General features: G+C 41.1%; 1 protein-coding gene across 1 annotated transcript in view; it reads right to left on the bottom strand.

Moving 5' to 3' along the window:
- Positions 1–6,868: 6,868 nt before the first annotated feature.
- Positions 6,869–27,296, bottom strand: part of erfl3 (Ets2 repressor factor like 3) — a 51,098-nt gene continuing 30,670 nt past the window's right edge. The window contains exons 2-5 of the mRNA XM_037676200.1: positions 22,025–22,259; positions 11,007–11,122; positions 9,693–10,840; positions 6,869–9,554 (exon numbers count right to left, since the gene is read on the bottom strand). Coding sequence (XP_037532128.1) covers positions 8,889–9,554; positions 9,693–10,840; positions 11,007–11,122; positions 22,025–22,259 — 2,165 coding nt within the window. The 3' untranslated portion in view covers positions 6,869–8,888. The remainder of the gene's footprint in view (positions 9,555–9,692; positions 10,841–11,006; positions 11,123–22,024; positions 22,260–27,296) is intronic.

Genomic DNA, 27,296 nt, shown 5'->3' on the forward strand with positions numbered 1-27,296 from the left:
GTAATGACTTAAAGTTAGGTGTGGAGGTAACTGAGATTGATCTCTAACACATCTTCTTAGTGCTAGGAGACTGCGCAAGATCTTTGTTTAAAACGTTGCCAATAATTATATACAGTCAACTCTGTCTGTTAGCAAAATATCTCATGAACCACTTGGCAGATTTTAATGAAATGCTCAGAAAACAATCAATGGATGTACGTTGACAACTGTTTAACTTTTGGAGACAACCCCGATCGAGATGGCCACCAAAGACAAGCAAACTTAACAAATACAAAAAGGGCTATAGCTCAGCCAGCTTTATAGATATTGAGTTTAAGTTTGGTGTGGTAGTAGCTGAGAGTCCTCTTCAAAACAAACTTCAAGCAATGACAGTTCACACTGTGCAAGTAAAGTTTTGCAACCAAGTCGTTAATCCCTGAACTCTGACAGACACAAATCCTGTTTCAGCGGTATCAAACGCTTCACATTATATGAGAACCGAGCCTTGTGGGTCAGTCTTAAATACAAAACACCAGAACCAGAGCGCTCCCTGCAACATTTCAGCCCACAAACTGCTTTCAAACAAATCTTTTAGCAATACATTGAGATAAAATGATAAAGGATATACTGCATCAGCTGTCAAGGTCAAAGTTTCTCACAGCTTGCTCCTTGTTTTAGTCTGGCTTGTATTTTGCACAGTAAAGTGAAAGTGTTGTGTGTTGTCATCACTGCATCGTTGTGTGAGGTACCAGCCAAAGTCTGAAAGGCTGTTTGAGATGTGTTTAGTTTCAGGTTTATGTGACGTCTGTGAGTTAAAAGCCGTCGTAAAGAGGACGAGCACCTCTTGAGAACACAAATAAGCATCTTTTCATCGAATCAAGATGGATTTGGAAATAAATGAGAGCTGCCAGATAATCTGCCTAAAAGATGGCTTCAGTTGTTACAGAGAGTCTTTGTCACCATAAATTTACTTCTTTAAATCAGAGGTTATCAAACTTGTTGGGTTCAGGGTCCCCTCACAGTGGAGAAAAAGTTTCAGGGACACCCTCTTAACTCATGTTTATTAATTTATTTTTTTGCAATATGTCTCTTTAATGCAATGGAAATATTTGTGTAGAATAAATATTTAAAAGACCTGTTCTTTAATAGTGTTAATACAATTTTTATACTTTTAAACATGGGGTATTTTTCATTCAAGACACAATTAACAAAAAAAATAATTTCAACTTTCAAAAATTACAGTTTTGAGTAAATTAACAGTAACAGCTCACTGCCCTTCTTGTCTCCCCTCCCCTGCAGAATGTCTGCATCATATTGTGCTCATGTGGGGGGTGTTTTTTTCAATTTCAGGCTATCTGTCCTCGGCCAAGGAGCGAGAGTCTGTTATGATTTTTTTTTTTTTGCCTCCAAATCCTAAACATATGTCACTTTCATTACTTTTTTGTCTGTCTAAACAGGTCTCACTTGTAAAACATTAATTTTAGACAGAATCAAAAAGAACGCAGTGAAAACTCAAACTGACTGGACTCTGAATAGTAAGACATGCAAAGATGATGATGGAGTAAAGTTATAAAACTCATTTATTTAGACTGTAGAGAAAACATTCTACTTAAATTTCATAATTTTCTTGTTCATATATATATATATATATATATATATTTATATTTAATTTTGTTTAAAAAAAATTTGGCAGACCCCTAAGCACCGGCTCGCGGACCCGAGGGGGTTGAGAGCCACTGCTTTAAACAATAAACTGCCCGTGTTAGTAAAATATATAAAAATTGCTGCAGAATTTCACATGCTAAACGAGATAAAATACAAAAAGTTATTTTAAATGTTTTTTGGAAGTAAAAAAAAAAAAAATCAAACCGGTTTCTCTTTCATAAACTGATCAATATATTCTGAACAAGAAAATGATGACATTTAAGTAGAATATTTTCCTTACAGTTTAATTAAATGAGTTTTAAAACTTTACTCCATCATCTTCTTTGCATGTATTAATATTCTGAGTCAAACCAGTTTGAGTTTCCACTGCGTTCTTTTTGATTCGGTCTAAAATGAATGTTTTAAGGACAGCAACTCTTCGCTCTCTCCTCCTCCTCCTCCATCCACGTTCCTTCGACGCAGCAGCCGTGCAGACGTCACGTTAAAAAGGTAAATGGGTGAACAGTGTGTGGGCGAGCAGCTCTGCAGACAAAGTGCTTTTCTTCTGATGGCTCTACATGTGTGTGACCTGTGTGTGTGTGTGTGTCTCATTCAGAAGGAATCATGAGGAGCAGAAATGTCAGACTCCTGTAAATTCACATCAAATCAAAAATACTTTATTAATCCCAGAGGGAAATTAAGTGTCGTTGTATCATCCTGGTTTCATTCAAGAGTTGTTAGATGCTGATAGCTGTGGGCAGGAACGTTCTCCTGCAGTGAAGCTGAAGAATCAGGGCACAGATGCCGATCCGTCCACCCAGATCCAGCTTGCTGTCAGATCCAGCGGGCTGGCCCGAATGCCAGGCAGAATTCCTCCCTGAGCGATGGTCACTGCTCCCAGCAGTCTGTCGAGCTTCTCATCACCACGGACAGACAGCTGAAGGTGCCGGGAGATGATCCCGGTCCTCCCACTGTCACGAGCAGAGTTTCTCACCAGCTCCAGGATCTCGGTGGTCAGGCACTTGAGAACCGCCGCCAGGTTGACGGGGATTCATCCACGGCACCTCCTTTTCAACTCATTTGAGATTTGGGGCTGTAGTTGAAGTCTTTGAGCTTTGAGATGTTAATCAGCTGCTCCTGGTTGTTAAAAAAAAACCACCTTGTTGCCATGGTTACGCATCATAACAAATGCCCAAAAGTAAAAAGGTTTCAGTAAAAATCCTTCCAGCTGCGCAGCATCTGATACCAGAGGAAACAATCATCTGAAAAAAGCAATTTACATCCAGGAAAAAAAAAAAAAAGTGGAATTAAAGTTTTAAAAGCAATAACTCAGAATGAAAGTAAAAGAGCTGCTCCAACATGCAGCCACCCCGAGGGGCAAATTCTAGAAATGGTGTGTAACTGGTAAATGGTGGATCAAACGACTGATGAAACACAACGTTTCCATGAAAGAGACTTTAAGAATTAAAGGGCTAAACTTGATTTTTAGATAGATTTCAGAGAATAGTTAAAGTTTGAGAAATTAGTAACCCAGAGGAAAACTTTAACAAATGAAATTAAAATTGGTTGTGAATGTTCTCTAAAGCAGTGATTCTTTACTCCTCCGGCCTTGTGACCCACCATCACCCCACAAAGACGAGCCGTGACCCAAACCGAGGAAACGTTTTCAGCTTTATTGCCTGAAAGGATGGACTTGCTTAAATGTGAGGTCGTAGAATAGAACACACACACACACACACCAAAAAAAACAACATGTTTAATGATAAACTAAAGCCACTAAACGTGTGGCAATGACAGAAGGAAATGCTACTTTTTATGCTCAATTAGCCGCATTTGATTTAAAACCAAAACTCTTCAATAAACTTCAGCCTTTTTTTTTTAAAACAAACTCCGAAACATTTTTTATTTTTTTTTAACTAGAGAAGTACTTTCAAAAATACTCAAAATATACAGCTTTATGTGAGTACTCACCTGCTGAATATACAACAAACAATAGTAATATTATTCACCTGCTTATTCAAGCAGTAACTGTTCGGCTGCTGTAACAATCTGAATTTATTTCTTGACATTATTTTACAGGCAGGCGAAGGCCCACGACCCAAAGAAGACGGGTTTGTGACCCACCAGTTGAAAATCCCCGTTTTGAAATCTGCAGAGGGAATTGTTAAATCATTGAAAATATTTAAATACATTTGATTAAATGTCATAAATGCTGTTTTAAAGGTTCTCAGAATAAATTAACAATTTTTTTTTTAAACATTGTTGAAGGCACGCTCAAATATATTCAGAACTTTGTACTCAAACATTAATGTAAAAAAATAAATAAACGGGTTTGTATCTTTTTTCATGGCCGATGTTTTAGACAAAACTTTAAGGAACATCTTTTCTTGGATGTCCTTTGAATCTGCTTAAGTTAAATTATTCACCTTAAAACAAATGATCATGTTTTCCACCTAAAATACAAAGTTTCTGTCCCTATATGTCAGTTATTTATAAACCTGTGCTGCAGCACAGAAAAAAAAACTTCACCTGTTATTATTAGAGCTGGTAGTTGAGCGACAGGTGAGGTGGAAGAAGAAAGTTTGTAGCTAAAAACTCACAAAGAGCTGAACGAATAGAGCAAGAGACACCACCTCCCTGCACGCAGCCGATAATCTGAACACGAGCCGAACATTAAACTCATCAACTTCTAATATTACTGAGGAGCTTTGGCCTCTTTTTGTATAATTTTACTGGAACAAAAAGAAGATTCAGAGAAAAAAGGTCTTTTGTGTTCTTCGAGGCACTGAATCGTCCTGAACTGTGTTCAGAGGAGCAGGAAGGTGCAGAGAAAGTGAAGGATTTAACTTCTCTGTGTACAAACAGTACAGCAGTCCCTCGATTAGCGCGGGGGTTACATTCCGGACACCACCGCGGTAGGTGAAAAACCGTAAAGTAGGAACGTTTATTTTAGTATTTATATATATATTAAGCCTTTATAAACCTTTTCCACACTCTTGCATTGTTCAAAACTCTTAAACCTACGTCATTGAAGCAACATACGTACTGTACTGTACAGTACTTAAAATTTTACTCACCAGCTCGGTTCCAGTCGGGCTCGGTTCTGTGGACCTACCCTGCAGCGACGAAGCCCACCGCCCCCGTCCAGGTGGATGTGCGCGTAGATAACTGAGCTTCAGGATTGTTTGTAACTTTCCTGCCAGTTGTGAGCTTCACAGATAAATCGTTACATCTTGCATTGCTAAACTTTCCCTCCATTTCAGCAGAAAGCAGTGGTCGGAAGCACTGTTGGCTTCTGGGTAGTGTAGTTCTTTTGACTGGCGTTATTAGTGGTGCACCAATTGCAGTTTTCTAAAAAGCCTGACCTGCCGATTCTGATTTTGGCCGATACAGATTTTGTTTTCTAAGCGACACTGTCAGGTGTTATAAGGTCACAATGCACCTTCAATTTTTCAACATTATTTTATTGAAAAACATACCCTTGAACAATATCCTAGAAACAATACAAACTTGTTTTAACTGGCCATGCTCTAAAATATAAATTGCGTTCAGACAATTGTTGTTAAAACTACAAAAACCTGTAAAATCAGTTTCTCATGCAAGTATCAGCCGATTTCCCAAAATTAAGGAAATCAGGTGCACCCCTACAGTATAGGCTTAATGAAAGAAAACTACAAAATGGCAGCGCCTGTCCAAAGTATATATTTTTGTCCCAATCACGTGAGTAATATTAAAGTTGACAAACGTGTGTCGTGTACAATCTTACGTTGAAAAACTGCGAAAGAGCGATGGACTACAGTAATTAGTAAACCTATGCTGCTTTGAAATGATCAGGAATGATGATTTTATATTTGCCTGCGTTTAGCCGTTAGCAAAATACCTCATGAACCACTGGTTTTAATGAAACCGTCAAAAAATACTCACGAGGCATTTGTCTACAGCCAACCCAGTTCAAGATGGCCGCCACGTCTCACTGATCTTAAAAAACACAAAGGAGTCTGCAAAATCCTCAAGCGGTAGTAGCTGAGAGTCGTTCACAACGCGTCTTAAATCAGAAACTTTTATTTTTTACACCGTTACTAGTTGATCTCACAATTCCTCTCATCACTTTTTAAAGATTAAAGTACTTTATTGTTCCTTTTTTAACTCGTTGCCATCTTTAAACACTAAAATACTTCCCACACGTGCGCCGGCTCAATACAGACGGGACAAAAAGTCAGAGGGTAAACACTTTGTTTACTAATAACCGGATCATAAAACTGCCGTGTCTCATGATGAATATGGATGTAGGATAGAAAAACAAACAAAGATAATCATATTGGGTTTTAACTGGTTTTAATTAACCCTGATTACAACTTAATTACAAGTTTGAAAAAAAAAAAAACATGAAAGAAGCAGAGAAATTCATTGTTACATCAGAGTATTAACTCTTCTCCCCGTTTGAGCGTTATGTAACTGCTCTGAGGGGAGAAGAGCTGAGAGAACAGACTGAAAGAGGGAAAAATAGATTTTTACACAGTTAAAACAACACATTGTTTTGTCTTTTAAAAATGATACAGCCCCCCCACTTTCCAAAAAATATACAAGAAAGAAAAAGAGAGCCAAAAAAGTAACAATATAAAATAAAATAACATTACAAGACAAAAACAAACAATAAAAGTCAAATAAAATCCTCACCCTCCCTGCTCAGTTCTAGTTTCTGTCTTCATCAAATTAATGTTATCTTTATGTTACATTTGAGAAAACTAAAAGCTGCTTTTTGAGCCGAGGGGGCTAAAACAGGGAATGAAGTTTGAAAAGAAAGAGGGAGGAGGGGGGGGGGGGGGGGGTCTGATGTGACAAACACAAGATAAAAAGCAACATCTAGCCGAGTCATGGAATAAAAAGAATGCCAGGTGGAGTTAAATCACTCAGTGACAACCATAAGAACAACTTTCTGTTGACGTCTTGAAAACAAACCAATAAAACTTTATTCTTTTTGTGCCGTTTGACAGTTGAGACCTGTAACGAGATGAGAGAGCGCAATCTGACTCGAATTAATCCGGACGAGGTCCGAAACGGAGCGAGAGAGAGAAAAATAAAACAGTTCAGCAGGGCGAGCAAGAGAGCAGCTAAGACTGGAGTCCGTCGCCGAGATTACGGAGTTAAGGCAGCTGTCAGTTCAAATACAGACGTAGGACCTGGTGGGTGTGTAAGAGTGTGTGTGTGAGTGTGCATGTTGTGACAAGCTGCAGTCCTGGGGGGGGGGGGGGGGGTGTTCTGATGAGGAAATGTGATCAGCTCAGGCACACAAATGGTCTGCGGAGCATCTATGTCACAGTTTGCTGCTCTACATCAACACGGCTCCACCAGCCAATCAGAAGCCTGAGATGCAGGATGTTAAAAACTGACACAAACTGTTTGTTTGTTTGTTTGTGAATGTGCATAGATTCAGATGGGGGAGGACGAGGGGGTGGTGTGCATCAGGACAGGGTCTCCTCCTATCTTCCGGTAATGATTAAACCTTTCTCTCAGCTGAGCTGGACTTTGAAGCTTCAACCTGACTGGCCTGTGAGAAAGTACAGGACATGACTAATAACCCAGGAGCTGACACACACACATGCACACGTGCGCAGCCAGCCTGGAGAGACGGCCTGCAGCCAGGACGCTCAGGCCCTGCTGAGCAGAGCGAGACTGCAGACAGGAAGAGAAAAAAAAAAACACAGAGCGCTGAAAGGGCGAGCTACTGCGAAAGAAAAACTCGAAGTGAACAGCAGCAGAGCGAGGCGCTTCGTCTGAATCATTAGAGTCAGAGACGGGAGACTCTGTCCTGCTCTGGTGGACCGGCCTCAGCTGTTTATCTATGAAACAAATATACAAGACCCCCGCCACTCTTGTTATCCTGTCCTCCCACATGACTGTAAACTGCAGTGACACGTCTGTCCACTCAAAACAATCCACTTCGAAAAAAAAACCCTGAATCAGTCACATCATTAAAACGCTATGTTTGTAAGCTTTCTTAAATCATTTTATTTAGAATTCATAGATATATTCTTCACGTGTGTGTTACTGGAGCTCAGTCTGCATTATTTTACAAGCCGCACAGCGACAGTGTGTGTGTGTTTTAGAGGTTTGGGACTCCTGATGGTTTCTTCAAAGAGAGCTGGAGGTCCAGTCAGCCTGAACAGGAGCTGCCATGGCAGTGCTGTGTGTGTGTGTGTGTGTGTGCTTGCTGGTTTAGTTTAACACTATCTATGATTGTTAGGCGAGCTTGAGCTGGTGATTTGGGATTCGGTGCAGCGGAGACTCGAGAATCAGTTTTAAATGTACAAGCCGTGTTAGGTGAGGTCAGAAGACCAGCAAAGCTGTCTCCCATTCCCTCATGATTCCCCAACAGCAACTCTTCATCCTTCTCTTTTCCTCTCCTCACATCTCCCAGGGTTTATTTTATTTCTGTGAGCAGAGTCGTGATTGTTCCACAGGTGGCCTGTGTGAGAAAGGACGGGCAGGACAGGAGAAAGACAGAAGAAGGGTTACATAAAAGTTTAACGCTCTGAGACAACAGCAGCCCAAAGAGTCGAAGCCTCAGCGTTTGTGAGTTTTTTCTTTCATGGGCTTGTGCTGTCAGTGTGCATGGATCCAGTAAACGTACAGCGATAGGTTTCCCTGAGTGGAATGGGCCAGTTTCAAGAGTCTGACAACACCCAGCAGCCCCACTCATCAGTTCCTTTGTATCCACTGATTATTTCACGAGTTATCCAAGTGTGTCCTCCATCACTCTTCCATGTCGCTCCAGAGCTCTCAGGGTTAGTTGCAGGCACTTAAAAGTCCCGTCGACCTGTAGGAAAAGTTGCATGGGTTTGTACGTGATCGTGCTGGATGAGTTGCGGGGCTGTGAGGGGGTGTTCCTCCTGAGGAAGGAGTCATCCGTCTGGCTGCTGATCCGGCCCCCCCTATAAAGGGGTCCTGAATGTGGGAGCTGTGCTACTGGAGCAGGGCATCTGGAGCTTCACTGGCCAGGTGGGAGTTGATTTTACTTTCGGTGTGACTGAGTCTCTCCTCCCCAAGGACGAGTTCCAGAGGAGCCCTGATCCAGGATTAATGTTGGGTCGGACAACAAGACTCTGACTGTCAGTTTTATGAGTGTGTGTTGGACTCTGCTCTCGGGTCACTGGAGATTTCAGGAATCCAGTTTGTCAGTGTGGGAGTGGGATCACAGAGGAACCATCCTCCTGTCCCACCCCCTGCACTGCTGGAGAGCAGTGGTGCTTGAGCCGAGGGCTTCATCAGCAGTCTTTATTCTCTAGAGACAGCTGCGCTGCTGCACGGTGCAGCTCGGCGCTCGCCCTCCGGTGAGACGACTGTGGCGTTGTTAACGAGCCCTCGTAGGCTAATGGGGGAGGACTGTCCCCCTCTCCGCTGCCTGTCCCATCCTCCTCCATCTCCACACATCCATTACTTTGTCTCTCTCTACCCCTCTCCTCCTCTGGTCGGACTTTTTTGTCATCCGACTCCTCCTGGGAGGCTTCCATGCGCTGGTCTTCGCTCCAGCGTCTCTTGAAGCGCAGCTTGAGAGGGATGCACTTGGTCTGCGTAGACTCTGATGGCGCTGTGAGAGAAGGGGGGGTGTTGCTCTCCCCTGGCTCAACAGGTTCGCTCTTAAGGATGGGCGGGCCGCGATGTACGCTGGAGTGTATGTGGTGCGCGGCGAAAAATGGCATTAAACCAGGAGGAGGCGGCGCAGGAGCTTTGAAGACGTCCTCATCCAGATCCTCGTCGTGGGGCTGATCCTGGGAGGGGGCCGTGCCGTTAGAAAGGTGGAGATGGTTAGAAAGTCTGGAGCGACGCAGGGAGAAGAGCTCAAAAGCATGATCTCTTTCATCTGGGTCTTCATCGCTGATGTCCGTCACTTCAACCTCTTCCTCTGACTCTATGTCAGAGATGGGCTCCACCTGTGAGGACAGATAAAACAAAGATCATGTAATTTAGGTTGTTTGAATAAATCAGACTGAAGAATGCACAAGACTGGATTCATGCCACGGTTATCAGGTCTCTGTGAAGAGGACTACTTCTGTTGTGAGATTTCATACCTTTATCTTCGGGAGTCCTGCACTGTTTAGAGACTGTGTCGAGGAGGAGGCAGAGATGACGCCCGAGCCGCTGGCGGAGCTCAGGTCACTGCCGAATGACAGCGAAGACCCCAGACCAGAGGTAGAGGACATGGACCCGGACCCTGAGGACAGCGAGCCCTGCCTGGGTTTACTCTGGCTCTGTCCTTCTCTCTGCTTCCGTCCCAGTGGAGGCGGCTGCAGCTTGAACTTGAAGGGGGACATGTGTGGGGGCTCCTCTCCCAGATGGAGAGGGTGATACATGGGATGGGAATGGGGGTGGGGGTGGGCAGAGTGAGGAGGTTGTGGGTGGTGGTGGGCAGAGTGAGCCAGAGGTGGGTGGTGGTGTCGGTCTCCTCCCCTTTCTCCCCCTCCAGCCGTGGCGGCTCTTTCTGCTCTCTCTGTGGCTCCCCTCTCTGAAGTCAGACCGGACTTGTCTGTGGAGGGCCGGTGAGGCTGGGGGATGACGATGTTGGGGTACTGGAGGAAAGCTCTGGGGCTCAGGCCGTAGTTGAACACCGACTGGGTGTGGGCCTGCAGGTAGCGCTTCATGTCCTCTGGGTTGAAAGAGAAGTGTGATCCCAACATGGGTGAAAGTGTGGGTGAGGGAGTGTAAGGGAGGTGGGATGTTGGGGTTATGGACAGCGCTGGAGACAGAGGAGGGGCTAAGAGGCTGGCTCCTGGGGGTCCAGGTAAAGGGGACACAGGGAAGGGGGACAAGGGCTCCTGGGGAATACGATGACCTGCGGCGCCACGGGAACCAGGGTGGCCAGCAGGGTTACCTGGTGCGCCATACATGCGGAAAAGAGCTTCATGAGAAAGACGAGGATGGATGATGCTCCTGTAGCCTCCTCCTCCACCAGGTCCCCCACCTCCACTCACACCTCTTTCTCCCCTGTCCTCACCAGCTCCCGTGTTACCATCCTCAATCTCTGAATTGACTGAAGTGCCATCGCTGCAGTCACTAACAGAACCACGGGCCATCCGCCGGGCCACCGAGCTGAACATGCCTCCGGGACTGCGCAGGTCCTCGTTGGGGGAGAGGACCTCAGAGGGAGTGGAAGGAGGGAAGCGGAAATGAGTCCCCGCACCAGTTGGGACAGGAGGGGCGCTCTGAGGAACGCTACTTCCTGGAAACGTCACAGAAAAAAGAGAATGAAGATTCAAGGGAGTCTGAGAAATAATACACAACATTCTCTAGTGTAATCCAGCATAATCATGCCATCCTTTTCAGGGATTACGAGGTATTTAAGCTCACAGAGGCAAAAAAACCTGTGCAAGTCCATCTAGGCTTACCACTAGAGCCCATGTCAATGAAAGGGTAGTTGACCAAAACCAGTTTGTTGAAGTTGAACTTATAGGTGAACCTCTTGCCCTTGGTCTTATGAAGGATCCTCTTGTTATAGTAATATCTAGAAAACAGTATGAAAAAAAGACACACATTAAAATAACTCACAGAGAAATGGAGTGGTGTCACTGAAACATGCCACTGTGTTTTTCTGTGCACATCACTACATTTCATTTAGACCTTATGTAAAATCATCTATTTTATCTGCATCATTCAGACTGTGACAGATGTGCGTGGACACACTTTAATAAGTCTTTCATACACCCCTCACCACCAGCACGACAGATATTAGAGAGTGTTGCATGACATTTGCACAAAGCAGACGCTGAAAGAAAGAGTGGGGGGAAGGTGGAGGGATGAGAGAAAACAGGCAGATGAGAAATGGAGGATGGACAGAGTTGTGGAGCAGCACAGTGATGCTGTGTGTCAGCAAATAATTAAAAAGATCAGAGGCCAGCAGTGTTACTGCTGCGGGCAAAGGTTGAACAATTCCGAGAGGATTTTTAAGAGGCAGAGGATCGTGAGTGGCTGGATGGAAGTTTAACAGGTGTGTGGATTGTTTATGTGTGACATTTGTGTAAAACAAGGTCAAGAGTCGCACAAAAATAGTCATTTAAATGGATAGTTGAGATTTTTTTATGTGAATGATCAATATTTTACCTGTTGCAGACTGATCTTTGAACAATTTGAGAAACGAGAGCTGAATTCTGACCTGACTGATGAGCTAATGGCCAGTTCCAAACAAAGTTTTGCCATCTTCAAAATCTCCAATCAAACAACTGTAGGCTAGAACAACTAACTTTCCCTTTGTACCAGATTAGCTGCTATTATTATTTATTTATTTACTTTTTCTCTTTATCTTAATTCAATAGACAAATATTTCTAGTCTTTTCTTTTCTGCAGGTTCTCTCTCTTCTTTTTTTTTTAAAACACATATATGTATATGACTAATTTTATGGAAATGGCAATACTGGTTTTTCTTATTTGAGAGTGGTGGTTATTTTATCTTTTTTTTTTCTACATGCTACGTCGACGTGAGTGGAGGCTGCTTGTCTGTTTTTCTTTTTTAGAGTTCATACCTTTATGTTTTAAAGGAAGTTGTACAGTTTGTTTAATATGTACAGTACAATACAAGAATAGTGCTATGACTGTACAATTTGTTAAAAACCAAATAAGCAAGTTTGGAAAAAAAATTCTCCAATCTAAAAAATATTATGATGGTTTGTGCACCTTCACACAAACATCTGAAATGTTAAAACAATTACCGTATAACACATAAGAACAATAGGTTGTGAAATTTTTAACTTTTGAATTGTTTTATTATATCAACAACCCACTTTGGTCTTGGTTATGTTGGACTAGCAGGTCGAAGAGTAAATCCAGTCAGACTTGAACTATTTCTTCAGACTGAGGATGTATGAAGAGCTATGACAACAGGTAAGATATTATTTGTTCATGACTTTTACATAAAACCACACTTTAAATATCTGAATTATCCCTTTAAGATCAGATGATGAGAGGTTAGTGTCACAGTCAACAGAACATTATGTCTTTCACGTTTTATGTAACAGAAAAGCCAAGCCACCAATAATTCAGCACATCTTTATCTGTTTATGTAATGGCCATTCTCTCGCTCTTCTCCTCAAACCATCTCTCCCCCCATGGTCCCCCCCCCCCCACACACACACACAGCACAAGGCTCCATTTTTTATTAACCTTTGTCCAACTACAGCTTTTTATGTAACAACTCTCTCCTTTCTTATCCAGATCCACATCCACTTTATGTAACCTCTAGATCCCTGGCTACCAACCGCCACACACCGAGGAAGACGCCAAGTGAAGAGGAGAGGAGATGAAGAGCAGCACAGAAACAAAAAGGCGTTTGTTTGTCAGCGGGAGAGCGAGCTCATGTGCCAACCTCCGATTTTAAGACACGAGACACAACCGAACTGCACTTTCCTCCTTTATGTCTGCACCCCTCAGTGATTCCATTTTTCTTCCTCCAGCACGTGTTTGTTGGCACGAGTTGAGCCAAAGCTGTTGGCAAATATAAGAGGTTCTTCAAGGTGTGCAGGTATTGTTAAGTTAATCAAAGCTCACCGGCTGTCATTACACTGAACTGTAGTTACCAAGACGGTGGCGTGTGTGTGCAAGAGTCTGTTTTTGTTGCTGGGGAGGTGTCACCCTTAACCCCCTCTTATTAAGCTTATTACAGTTTTTATTATTTTAAATTACGCTAGGAACACACTGTTGCTCTTTTTCACGTGTCCCCCCCACATCTTCTACATTTATCCCTCCCCGCTGTCTCCCACTTTCTCTCATCAACCATCCTCCCTCTTCTTCATCCCGACTCTCTCCACTTATCCCCTCGGGGCAACGGGAGAGTGAGGGGGAGAAAGCGAGAGACAGGACAGGCCTGCACTGTTGAAAACATTGTTTACGCCAGGCACAAAGCAGCATGTAATTTCTGCTCTAGGGGAGACATTCACAAGGGTCGCGGAGGAGGGGATGGGGTGGAGGACAGTAGGGAAGAAGGGTGAGGAAGGAAGTAAAGCAGAAATAAAATCACAACAGAAGTGCGATCAAATTAGATGGTGACAGAAAAGTCAACATGTTGTACTAAAGTCCACATGAGGGTTCATTATCAATACAAATTGTAAAGGATGTAAACAAAGTTACTCCAGCTAACTTGTTGCCAGTTCACTAAACAGAATGAGGCTGCTGCTCTCTGCCCCAAAAGTATTTTCAACAGCAAAGGACTCCAATAAATGGTAAGGTGTGTTTCTATGCACCACACTTTCACACTCTTCGGGCCAACAGCAATGGCCAATCAGAGGAGCCCTAGCTGCCTTCATCTGGTTCAGATGACAGTGGTTGAGTGATGATTGTTGGAATGGCCAAAGGGAAAACGAAGCACAAGGTAAACTAGAAAAACAGCATTTTCTGTGAAAATTCAGAGTGAATACCGAGTGTCTAATGGCTTTTGCTGAAATGTACTGATAAATCTGAAACAGATGAAAAAGATAAAAGTGGAAAGTGAAAAAATGTTAGCTTAAAGTAGCAATATGCAAGCTAAAAGAGCTAATCACTAGCTAGCAGCTAAAAGTGGCAAACGACTAGCTAAAAGATAAAAGTACCAGAACAGTAGGAAGGAAGAACCAAAAAAAAAGGCAAAAAGCTCACTAAAAGCTGAAAGTAGCAGAATGACAGCTAAAAGAAGTAAAAGGCTAGCTTAAAGCTAGAAGAATAAGACAAAAATAAACAAGCACGGTGAAGCAGGTTTTTAAAGGAATTGACACAATCTAAATCCATCTCTTTGGGGAAAATATTTGTAAATAAATTATCTGAAAAGCTTAAAAGTTACAGAAACCAAAAGTCATAGCACCCATCTCCCGAATGAGGTGATGTATGAATGGCTAAAATAGTACAATGTATGCAGAAGTCAATAATAAAGAAACAGGAATTCAATAGTGTGAATGCTGACTCAGCATTCTGCAGGAAGTCATGCTGCTGTTGTATTGATCACAAATGTTGCAAGCTGCATGGAGGAGTAATGGTTAGCACTGCTGGCTCACAGCAAGAAGGTCCCAAGTTCAAATCTTGGTGGCGACCTTTACGAGGTGAGTTTGCACGTTTTCCACCATGCATGTGTGGATTTACACCAGATACTCCAGTTCTCTCTCATATTTCAAAAGCATGCTGTACTGGTCATTCTAACGTAACCTTTGCTAAATAATGTGCAGCTCTAAATAACGTGAATGCAGCACAAGAATGTGAACATAGTGCAATGTTGAAGTGGCGGTGTATTGAAACATTTCACTTTCAGTAAGTCATCACAAAAACAATGTGATCTCAAACTGCAGGTCTGAATATTTGTGAACATCATTTTGGTAATAATCATGCAGTACATAGCAAACCAATAAGACCTAACAGTAATCAGATTTATTTATATAGCACCAAGTTACAACAAGTGTCAGGGACAAACCGGCCCAATTGAATTCTATTAAATTCAACTAAATTCATTAGAGTCCAATAATGCAGTTTAATAAACAACTTAATTTTTGAAACAAGGACATAAAAATCAGGGATGAAAGACACCATAAGATGTTTTACCACAGATATTTATCCAGAGCAAGTTATGACTGAACTTTCAAAAATCAAAACTATTCACTTTGTTGCCGTCAGATAACAAAAAGGCCCTCCAGCCACATTTCTCCTTTATTAAAAAACAACTTTAAAGTCATAATAGCTATCAAAGTGTGCATATTTTCAATGCTTTTGATTTGAATTTTTTGTATTTGTGTATCGTCTATGATGAAAAAATAACCTCGAGACGCAGATCATTCACAACCAGAAGTCTACCACATAATTTCAGTAAATGAGCAAAATAACTCACTTCCTGTTTATAAATCTTCTCTGAAAACACATTTTTTATCTTTGGTTTTTAACTCCGCTTGAAATGTTGGTTTTACTGTTTTTAATGTATTTCTGTTTAAAGTTTTTACAGTTTTTCCGATTTACAGTTCATTACTTTTATGGTTTCAAATGATTTTAGTTTTAATGCTTGCTTTTATGTGTTATGTGTACAGCACTTTGGCCAAAGGTGTTGATTTTAAAGTGCTTTATGAATAAAGTTGTGTTGTATAAACAGAATCACATTTTGTTGCCAATAATTACGAGTCATTTGCTTACATTTGAACATTGATGAGTACACTTCAGACAATACTGGCAGTTGTATAATAATACTGATGGTTAATGAGTCAGTAAAATAACCCCCAGATGTAAACAGAGTCAGGTGGAGAACAACGGCATCAGAGACGCCATGTCAGAAGCAAAAAGCTAAAGTTCTTCTGAAAACAAACGTCAAGAGTCAACATAATTTGGGGGAGAAATTTGAGAGATAGACAGCTTTAGATCATAACTTGGAGCTAAGATCATATGTAAATGAGCTGCAGAGATTTTCCAAACTCCATTTACTATTTTTGTAACTGATCGCTGACTTTAGATTTAAACAAAGTCGAGGAATATTTGTTGTTTTCTAACATCATTTTTACAAAAACCCTGATGAGTTTGGATTACACCAACCCCTTAGATGTAGAAATTGTGTTAGAAGCATAAAAACTCAAATAATATATATAATAATATTCTGACAGCTATCGGCTTTAAACAACAGCTAAAAGTCGAGGTGCACCGATTGCAGTTTTCTGGCCGATCACCGATCACAGATTTCTAAAAAGTCTGACTTGCCAATTTCGATTTTGGCCGATACCAATTTTGTTTTATAAGCAACACTGTGAGGTTAGATCACAATGCACATTCAATTTTCCAATATTATTTTATTGAAAAACATACTCTTGAACATTATCCTAGAAACAATACAAACTTGTTTTAACTGGTTATGAGGTAGTGCTCTGAAATATAAATGAAGTTCAGACAATTGTTGTTAAAACTAAAAAAAATTGTAAAATCGTTTTCTCATGCAAGTATCAGCCGATTTCCGATTTCCCAAAATTAAGGAAATCGGGGCCGATAAATCAGCCGGACGATTTATTGTGCACCCCTAGTTAAAAGTGCCTAGATTCATGCACAGTGCAAAACAACACAAATATCAAATCTGACCCAAAAGAGAAATCTAATCAAATTGGTTTCTTGCAAAATGGAGTTAAATACATTGGGGGAAATCTGAGCTGAGACACCTGGCCATCATGAGCAGGATCCTGAAATTGGAAGTTGGATATGGACAACAATCTGTGTTTGGAGCACATGGTGACTGAGCTCCCCCACCCTCTTCCTTTTCTGCACCATCATACAGGCACACAGTCTTTGAAGAGCATTTGAACTCACTTCAAAAGAGAAGAAAGAGATTCTTTGAGTGCCTGTCTTTAGCTGCCCACCACACTCGCCTTGCATACACACATGCACAGAGCTCTTCCATATCCTGTACCACCTCCTCACATAAATTCATGTGACCTCACACACTTCTCTTCTGCAGCTTTTCTATTATTATTTTGTTGTTGTTTTCAACTCCCTGATAACTGACACGTAGACTGAACAATCAGAGTAAATAAAGAGTTCAAACAAAGCCGTTCTAAAGACAAAGGGGAGGTGTTTTTTTTTTATCAACGCAGTTGTAACTGAGTGATTCTAGGCCAGGGATTAGGTCTGCAATTACAACAGACAGGCCACAGTTCAGAACGTTATGATCAAAGCAGCAGAGTGCTGGAGCTAAATCACAATCTATAACCACAGACACTTTTCACACTGCTCATTAATCACACTTGAAAGCATCAAATCACAAAAACAATATGTTTACTTTTAAGTTTATTTTTGTTACCCTTTGAAAACGTTAGCAACCTATAAGAACACCAGAGATAATGTATAAACTTTTAAAAGTTAAGTCAGAAGGAAACTAGTGTGTTACACCTTTAATCTTATAAAGCCTGCCTGCCTACTTGTCGGGACGTTGCATCAGACAAGGTAACTGGATCAGATCTCAAAAACAATTAAAAATAGATACACCAGGACAAAGACACCAAGTACCGGTAATCTTTTAGGTTTCCAGAACTTTGTGCAATTTGGCTCACCACAGGTGAGGTTTGCAATGTGTACTTTTTTTTTTTTTTGCTTTGCTAAACTTGATTTGTGCAAAAAAAAGTTATATCTCAGAAATGACATCTACTCCAAAGGATTTAAAACAGGAAGCGTCAAACAGGTGAATGATGCAGGTGAAGATGAATAATAGCGCACACTAAAACGTGTTTGTACATTCAATTCAGCTGAAAAAGGTTTACTTCCTCTGCGATCAACTGTTTAAACAACTTTAATTGGATGTTGTTTTTAAAGCTCAGTAGTCTTTTCCCGTATCACTGCGCACACACAAACACACAAACGTCTGCAGTAAAAATGAGTTGTGCCAGCCCGCTTGCGTGTGCGTGGACAGGCTGTGCCTTGCCCATTGTTGAGCTGTAAATAGGGGCTGACTGTGACAGGAAGTTGGGATTACAATACTCCCCATGCGTCCCGTGTTTATTTTCTGCCTCTTTCGTCAGCATCGGCTGTTACACACACACACACACACACACCAGCTGCTCACACTCAGGTGTGTTCGTGTGTACGTTGCACACGTCAAAGGCCGTTGCGTAAAAAATGTTAAAAAAAAAAATAAAATACACATTTGAAAACTGATTCAAAAAGGAAATGAAATGTGTTGGTGTGAACATGGGGGCTGGACTAGGGGTGTGATTTGTGAAGCTGCTGCATGTTCTGTGTGCAACTCGTACACGTCCCGCTGTCATAGAAAACAGAGGTCACATTTACCCAGGAACAAAGAAGTACACACAGCACTCATGTAAGCTGAACACATACGCGCTGAAGATAGTGACAATGGGAACACAATGCACATACAGTAAACGCTGGATGCTCCCTCTACACGTTCTTTTTAGCTCTGGGTGTTTCCATACAATGAGCTGCAACAGAGAACCTCTGACCTTTGAACAGGTTCAGCCAGCAAGGCGAGTAATGCACGTGTAGCTGCATTTTCCAGCGCCACCAGTTTGGTAAAGAATAAAATAAAAGTGGCCTTGCACCTTCATACTCAAACTTTGTTCATAAAGAAAGGTAGTATATAAATAATGTCATGTAGCCAAGCAACAAAACATTTTTCTCTGTGTTTTTGTGGATCAGTGACAGCTCCTTACAGACATGGTGGCCCATTACAATAAAGAAGCAAACGTGTAAGCAGGCCTGCTCAGGCAACGGGCTGTACAATGGTGCATCTGTGTATGCGAATGAGGGTATTTGCCATGTTGTTAATCTTTGCCAGCTGTGTGTGGCAGTCACCCTGACCTCTGACTACCAAGTTACAGCCGGCGCTGGCTGACGACTGGCGGACATGGAGGTCTGGAGGTCTCAGGGAGCTGGGACCTCTTAGCATGATTACACTCATTAGGAAAGCACTCTGCAATGCATGATTGGTAACAGGCTTCATTTTTGTCCCCTCCCCACCCTCCCTTTACTCATCAGTGAAATTCTGTTCCACAAGAACAAGGTAGCTGTGAAGGAAATCAGAAGTAAAATAAGCAGTTGTGGCTTTTTTTATACGTAATTTATTTAAATCATTCACTAATTAAGCTAAAGCAGGATCAGGTTCACTCCTTCATTCATTATCCAGACCAGAAAGGTCAGCCAGAACTGGATTGTAACTTTTACCCAAATCAATAAAAAGAATAAGTAGAAGTAATATTTTGTGGAACAGCAACCAAACTTCATTATCTGCTGCTCTGATACACCTGATGAAACAAGAAAGTATCTGTAACTGCTCTGAATCACAAATAAATAAATAAATAAATCTTGTCTTCATCCAACTCTTCCACAAGAGCACACACTTGCCTAGTGTGAGTGTAATCCTCTCAACAGGAGTGGGAATTTCACAGCGGCTGTGGGAGCGGGCGGCCGGAATGACGCACGGGCCGAGGCTGCGTCCGGCGCGTAACAAACGCGTCCACACACAATAAAGCAGCCCTGATTAGGGATTTTCCACCATGTGTATGGCAGACAGGAAAGAATAAGAACACGGGAGCAAAAATAACAATTACAAAAGCAAAGTGATAAAAAGGAACACTTCAAAACAAGCACGCCTTTTCAAGTGTGTGTGTGTGTAGGCCAGCTGCCACATGCTGACTGTGATCTCCATTATTAGCAGACTCCAGGTTTTCTCCATATGAGGGGCACAAGGAGGCCTGCTCTCCAACAGTTTGCTACATATGGGGACTGTTAGCATGCACACGTGTGAGTGTGTGCCTCTTTTAGAACTCCACCAATCTTTTGGCACATTAAAATTGACAAGTGCCTTGAGAGCACTCATTCCTGCTGCCTCTGTCATATCAGGTGATAACATGCGTGATGATTGTCACGTATAGACACGAAGACAGATGATCCGTCTGTAAGCGGGTAGATGAGGATACAAGTGTAAAAGAAGCCAGAGTGTCGTGCAGAAAACTGGCTGGTAATCAGCCTCTGAGGACGGTTCCATCAGAGGTCACTATTAAGACACACTGAATACAAGCACCAACTGAAGCCTAAGCTCCAAAGCCGGAGGATGAACGTGCTATAAATACAGAACTTGACCACAAGACATGCTCCTTTTTATTTTTTACTATTGGGGATCCAGATTGCACCGGTTTATATGTATGCGTAAACATAAGCAGCCCTTGTTAATGCTCACACACTGTCCTCATGGGATTCCTTCTGGAACAGACATTATCTTAATCTAACCAGTTAATTACTGCAGATGAGCTAAATTAAGGAGTTCAAGGCAATTCCCTTCTTTATGTGGCTTTCTTTAAAAGACTTAACCTAATCTCCACTTTCTTTATCAATACACAAGTGGGAAACACCTTGAATGAAATGCTTTCCTTACATGTGGGATCAAGTAAAAAGAAAGGTTCTCCAATGTGATCTCGGTAATATTCAATTATGACAATATCTTTGAGAGATACGATAAGAAATGACTGATAATCAGAATGTTTGAGCAGGTTGGAGGAAAAAAACAAAAAGAAACAAGAAGCTGCTGTGTGGCTCAGATTGTTAAACAACTTTTAGCTTATTTGTTGCTCAACGTGATTTACATTACATTATAAATGTAACATGACCCCGAGACCCGAAAAGGAAGAAGTGGGTAAAGATAATGTATGTATGTATGTATGGATATAAATGTAACAACATACCATATTATACAGTATATGAACACACAATATTACCATGATTTTGCTTAAGTAACATCCTAAAAAAAACAATATATATATATATTAAGCTTATTACAAAACCATGTCACTAATTTGCTAATGGACTTGGCAGCGTTAAGGTGTTGGGGATAAAACTGGAACCAAAAGGTGGAAAGGTCAAATTAACCAATTGGTTTAGTGTTGTAACTCTAATTGGAGCATAACAGCAGCTAAACTTGGTCTGGTCACACCAGAGAGGTTACCTCAGATGACCACGGATAAAGGGGTCACACAAGAATGTAGGTGATGTTTTCATACTTGGATACTAAATTTAATTAATTTTGCTCACAGAGTGTGGCTCATGACATTCATGCTGCTGAACTGTGCAGTTCATGCACATCTCATTTACAGTTTTTGACTCAGTTTGGAAGCATGTCCACAATAAAAATAAAAAAATAACAATCCTCTAACTCAAACCTAATGAATGGTGGTTCCCCTGTTGTTGTTTTTTCGTTCTTTTTACGAATAAATAAATAATTCAAGCCTGTTTACTGACTAAACAGGCCACAAAGGTGTACTTCTTTTCACCTGACTGACTTTCTTATCTCTTGTCTCTGCATCTTTGTTGCACTATAATTATCATGTTTAGCCCAAAACAACACATTTTGTTTATGCTACAACATATGTTTTTAAGCAAACTAAAAAAGGCATTTTTTTTTTTTATATTAGCTGTCAGTTATTACTTCTCTATGGCACCTCCAGTTGCTGCTCAAACAATGATGGCCTAAAACCACATTAAATATCCATCCATGTTAAAACATTTGCAAGAAGGTTGACCAATAAAAGTCTCGCAAAGACGAATACACTCACATTTACAAGCTTAATTAGTTTTGCTAGATTCAAAGCAGATCCAAATAGTTAAATTTTCATTCACAATAATATTTCTTATGAACTTTGTCCAACCTAGTCGTTTTATTTTGTTCAAAGAGGACACAGTAAAAAAAACTTTGGTTAGCAGCAACACTTAACCTTGTTTATGCAACTTTATCAGTTTTAAAAGTCCTCACATTCTTGTGGTGCAGCACAATTAGTTCCTCAGGAAAACACCTCATCTGGTTTATTTAGCCGTTTCTCACAAGCGCTAATATGAATGTCAGAAACGGGACAACATAGGTAAGGATGAACACTCTCCCACAAACAGACAAAACACTAAAGCAAGCGTTTTCAGCCAGCTGTCAGCTCACCTCAGTGCCCTGCTGAGCTTATCATAGTTCATCTGCGGTTTACACTTCCTGGCACCCCAAAGCCGGGCCACCTCGTCTGGATCCTTGATGACAAACTCGCCGTAGTCCCCTTGCCACGCGATGACATCATGATACTCCTCTTTCCTGAGCAGCTCCAGGATGAAGTGCCAAAGCTGGATCTGTCTGGACCCGGGGCTCGACTCTGGCTTGTAAGCCCATTCTGGAAAGGCAAAGCCTGGATGGATCAAGAGAGTAATGGGTTAGTGGGGTGCGATTTAAACTCATCATGAAACAATAAAATTGAGGTGGATGGCAGACACTGTCATTATAAAGTGAGTTATCTTTTCAAAGGACATGCAACTCAAACAAGACATTTTTGAAGATGTCGACAAAACTTTAAGTCTTTTCAACCTTTATTCAACCAGGTAAGACCCTTACAAGTGTCCTGGCCAAGACTCAAATACAACACACAGATAAAAAGTTTACCCATCACAATAAAATCTTTAAAGTGCTCACAGAGCATATGTGGTTGAGTGCACTGAGTGTTTTAGCATATAATAAAGGGCAGGAAAAAGCAAACAGACAACAAGAAGCAATATTACAAACTACAACATTAAAAGAACACGCTTCAACCCAGGATGCTGCTGTATTTTTATCCTAACAATGACTCGTTGGCTTTTGTTTAACCCACTGTCATTAGGTCACCGCATCACCACAGCAGCTCTGTGCAGGAAACAGACTCACACTGACACTACAACTGAAACTTGTCATGTAAGTGGGCTTCATGGAGGAGTTAGCTATATGAAAAACCTTTCCACCTCTCCTCCACCTCTTTCCTCTCTCATGCAGTCACTCTTTCCTCTGACCAGAGGGGAAACAACATGGCCAGTCATCTCTCTTGTCTGTCCCTCCATCGCTCTCCACCCTCTGCTCAAAGGAAATGCAGAGTTAAAGAGTCGCAGAATGAGACCGTGGGCGTGGGTATATGACTGTTTTCATGAGCATGTGTGCAACCAAATGTACGTGTCTGAAGAAGGTTTCTGTGCCGTTGCATGTGTTTGAAAATGTTTGTGCAAGTCTCCCACTAACATTCTGTCGCCTGGGTGGTCAATAAAATTTGACACGACTGAGCAAAGCAGACTATTCGAATGTTGTATTTCGCCAGATTTTGCCTGGACTGGATTTTGTTTGATCAACAGCTACCCTGACAGCTCCGAGAGACACATAAATGAGAAGGTTGGCTGAAAAAGGAAACAGCTTTTTCCCTGTTTTCATGCCACTGCGTGATGCCGTCAATGCGCATCAGTTCTGATGACAACTTCTGATAGAACTTGGAAAGTTTTTGTTGCAAATAATAACACAAAGCATCACACTGTGTTGGCAATGAACTGATTGTGGATGTTCCGTTTTTACGTTTCTATAATGACACTAAAATGACGTTTCTGGTACTTTGTTTATGCCATTACATGTCTGGAAAAAGAATACTTAAAATACACTCAATTGTATTGAAGCTTAATGAAAGTTAAAGATTATTCAAAAGTTAAATCAACAGGTTTACAACATTAATTAGTTTCAGCACAGATTATTATGAGCATATTGTCTTACGAGGGACATGGGTTTTATTTTTATCCTCACTTGGCTCGTGTTATTTTTACTTTGCAAGCGCATGGAAAGAGATGCAAATCTATATATGAAGCCAGTATTTGCTTTGTGCGACTGTACGACAGCAGAAAATAAGAGTTAGGCAGAGATTGAGAGAGGTTAACAAACAGGACTAAATCATCAGATTATGGATGCTCAGGCGTGTCTGGATGACGGCATGAAGCAGAGATGGATAGGCCTGATAATCTCTGCTGCACTAGCCTGCCTGCCCTCACTTAGTCAGTATTGCATAACACCGAATACGGTGCATAACACCAGACATTTATAAATCTGTAATAAAATATTACTTCTGAAACCTTTCATCATACTGCAAATGAGTTTATTTCCAGTTTTTAGTTAATATTGGCTGAAAAGCTGCACTTCAGTGTTTCTTCCTACTCAAGTAATGTGCGCTACAAGATACTTCTCATCCTCTGCTGGTGGGTTTCCTCCACAGTGATGCATTTGTAAAGCATGATTAATGAATCACTTACACCTACTCAGAAATCATTTTGTGACAGAAAATAAAGATTTCTGAACATCACTCAAATCATGCATGAGATGCCTACACATCGTCATTTTAAAATCTTAAAATTCTTCTTTTTAAGTTTACCATTGAAAGAGAATATGAAATTCTAGCAGCCACTTGTTAAAGCAGGGCTTGTTCTACAAAACGTACATGAATTATGAAATGACCACCAGTGCAAAAAGAAGAACAAAACTGTCATCTGTGTTTGTTGTTTCTAAGACTTTCCAGGCCAGACAGTTAACATGCAAATGACAATGTCATCTTATTTCCTTTTTTCTTTTTAACACCATCCTCCTCCTTTCGCTCTCTTGCTCAGATCAATTTGTGTGTTCTGATCAAACACTGAACGTAAGTCACAGGGCAACAGAAGTCGTGCACACGCAGCCAGAACGTGCTCCTGCGACACAGAGAAAAAAGAAACAAACTAAGAGCGCTGACCACATCTTAACCCTGACACGTTCAACAAGAGACAACTGCTTCACTAAAACTGCTCGGTGGCCAGTGTTAAACGACTGTATATTGGGTGTGTAACTGTCTGCGAGTAAAGCTGAGAGCAGTTAAAAATAAGCAGGCAAAGCTCTTAAAACAAACACCAGACGAATATGAAAAGAAAAACAAAGAAAACAGCCTCACAGCTTTGTTATGTCTCTGCAGACACTTAGCAGTAAGTTGGCCGTTTAAACATGTTTATATCTGGTAGATCCATCTGTATTGAATTTTTTTTTTATATATATATATATTTTGGCATTGTAACCACAGTTTAGTAGAGATTGTTAAGTGGAAAAAAATTATATTTTATAGACACAAAAGCAACAGCACCTTCATAGTGTGGCAAGTCTACCTGAAGTCAGTGTGAATCCTGTATTCATGTTGCAAGTTTGAACAGAAGTCCCAGTACATTATTTCATTTAATCAGTCTTTTCTCTATGAATATGTCTCAGTATGTACTTAAACTCAAAAAAAAAAAAAAAACCTAAATCAAAGAGGTCACAGGTTAAGTGTTCTTTCAGTGCAGTTTGAAAAGAATACGCAACTGTCTTTATTGATCGAGTGGGCGTGCATGTAGACCGCTGTGTGTGAGGTAAAAGAGTGTATCCATAGGCTGTACACAGAAAGAGGACATGAAGTCCGAAAAGTTAATGCAACATAGAAAAGCTTTTAACTCATATTCATTTTAACTATTGGATAAAGGTGACTAAAGTGGTTGCACTTTTAGCATCATGGATTGTGTTTTGAGCCAAGTTCGTGACCAACTTGGTTAAAGAAAAAAAAAAAGACTTGATGACAACGAAGTTGGTTTTGGACATGCAGTGAAGAATATCATTTCATTCCCTTTGATTTGACAGATCAGGAAGCTATAAAAGCAGAAACTAACTTCAATATTAACATTTATAAATGTCATTAAAAAAGCTGAAAATGCTTTGAGCAGCCCAGGTTTTGGATGCACGATGGACCAGTGGTGTAGTCTACGTGATACGTGGGCATACAGAGTATACTCAGTAGAAAAGTTCAAGAATTTCAGTATACCAAAGTGCCCAATGATACATGACATCACATTGGGCACGTGTCATTGATACATTAAACGGCAGTTAAACACTTCCGTAACAATCTATCAGTATGCAGCATTTGTTTATTACATTCACTTATCCAGAGAATTATTGCATAATTAATACTTCTGTACTTGTTACCTAATACTTGTATTAAGTAATACAGGTTTGATACTGTTTTATAAATTCTGGCACATGTTTTTAATACAAAGCCAACTGTTGTACAAATTTGTTGTTCATTTATTCAAATATAAGCATCAGAGAAATTTGGAAATGTTCAATCAAAAATAAATTAAACAATTACATTCTACTAACCAGTGTACTTTGGTTTCGAAGCACAGTATATGGGCCGACCGTGGTAAAGTTTGTTTTACGTTGGACATTGGACATTCGCTCTTTGTGGCTTCAACGGTGTCCAACGTCCAACGTAAAACGAATTTTACCACGGTACACCCACTAGAAAAACGTAGACTACACCACTGTGATGGATGTGAATAATTTCACCACTCACTGGTGAGAAGTTTAAGCCCAACGGAGGCTTAAACTGGGTTTCTCCCTTTACAGAAACTGACTTTGAGAGTTAATCAATTAATAAAAATGTTCGGTCTTTGGATACTTATAAATAAAATGGTTATGGGACAAGAGGATTTGTTCAAACAAAAACAAAATCAAACTATAAAACATATTTTAAAAGAAACTGTTTAACCTGAAAACTGTTTGATTCTGGTCACCTGCTGAACAATCAGCGAATCACTTACGCTGTTGAAACAACGCCAGGTGGGAAAAACCAGTGTATGGAACATTTCAAGCCATGAGTGCTCAACTGGCTAAAATGGTCAATTTGAACCATAAATACAGTGTTGGGGCCTTTAATTACACGTTTATGTCATGTACGTTAAAATGCAAAGTTTACCTATTAGCACATCCAGTGAAGTATATGAATATTTTTTTATAATTTGACTTGATGCTTAAAGTAAAACTTGTTTATTTCAGTTTTGAAACCAGATTCCCTTACGACCGAGGTTCAAAGTTTGAGTGTTGTGTGGTATTTCACCCCCGATGTGTGAGCTTTGTGTGTGCCAGAGATGACGAGGATTATGTTTGGAGGAATGTTGAAAGAAAGAACAGGTGTCTTTGTCCTTCCATCCACCCGAAGTCCAACCCAGGCTGAGCTGTCCTGACTCATGCTGGATCAGCTATCACACACGCACACACACACACACACACACACATACAGATCTGTTTCACCAGCCTTGTACACCCGATAGGAGAATTTCAGCGGGGAATTTTTGGAATCTGTGAGTCTGTGTGTGTGTGTGTGTGTGTGTGATAGCTGATCCAGCATGAGTCAGGACAGCTCAGCCTGGGTTGGACTTCGGGTGGATGGAAGGACAAAGACACCTGTTCTTTCTTTCAACATTCCTCCAAACATAATCCTCGTCATCTCTGGCACACCGAAGGGTCCCCCCGGGGGGGGCGGTGTAGGGGTGGGTGGGGGAGTGTGTGAGTGTGTGTGTGTGTGTGTGTGTGTGTGTGTGTGTGTGTGTGTGTGTGT

The sequence above is a fragment of the Nematolebias whitei genome, chromosome 5 (genome assembly GCF_014905685.2).
Source record: "Nematolebias whitei isolate Nwh7 chromosome 5, NemWhi1, whole genome shotgun sequence".
Taxonomy (NCBI): Eukaryota; Metazoa; Chordata; class Actinopteri; order Cyprinodontiformes; family Rivulidae; genus Nematolebias; species Nematolebias whitei.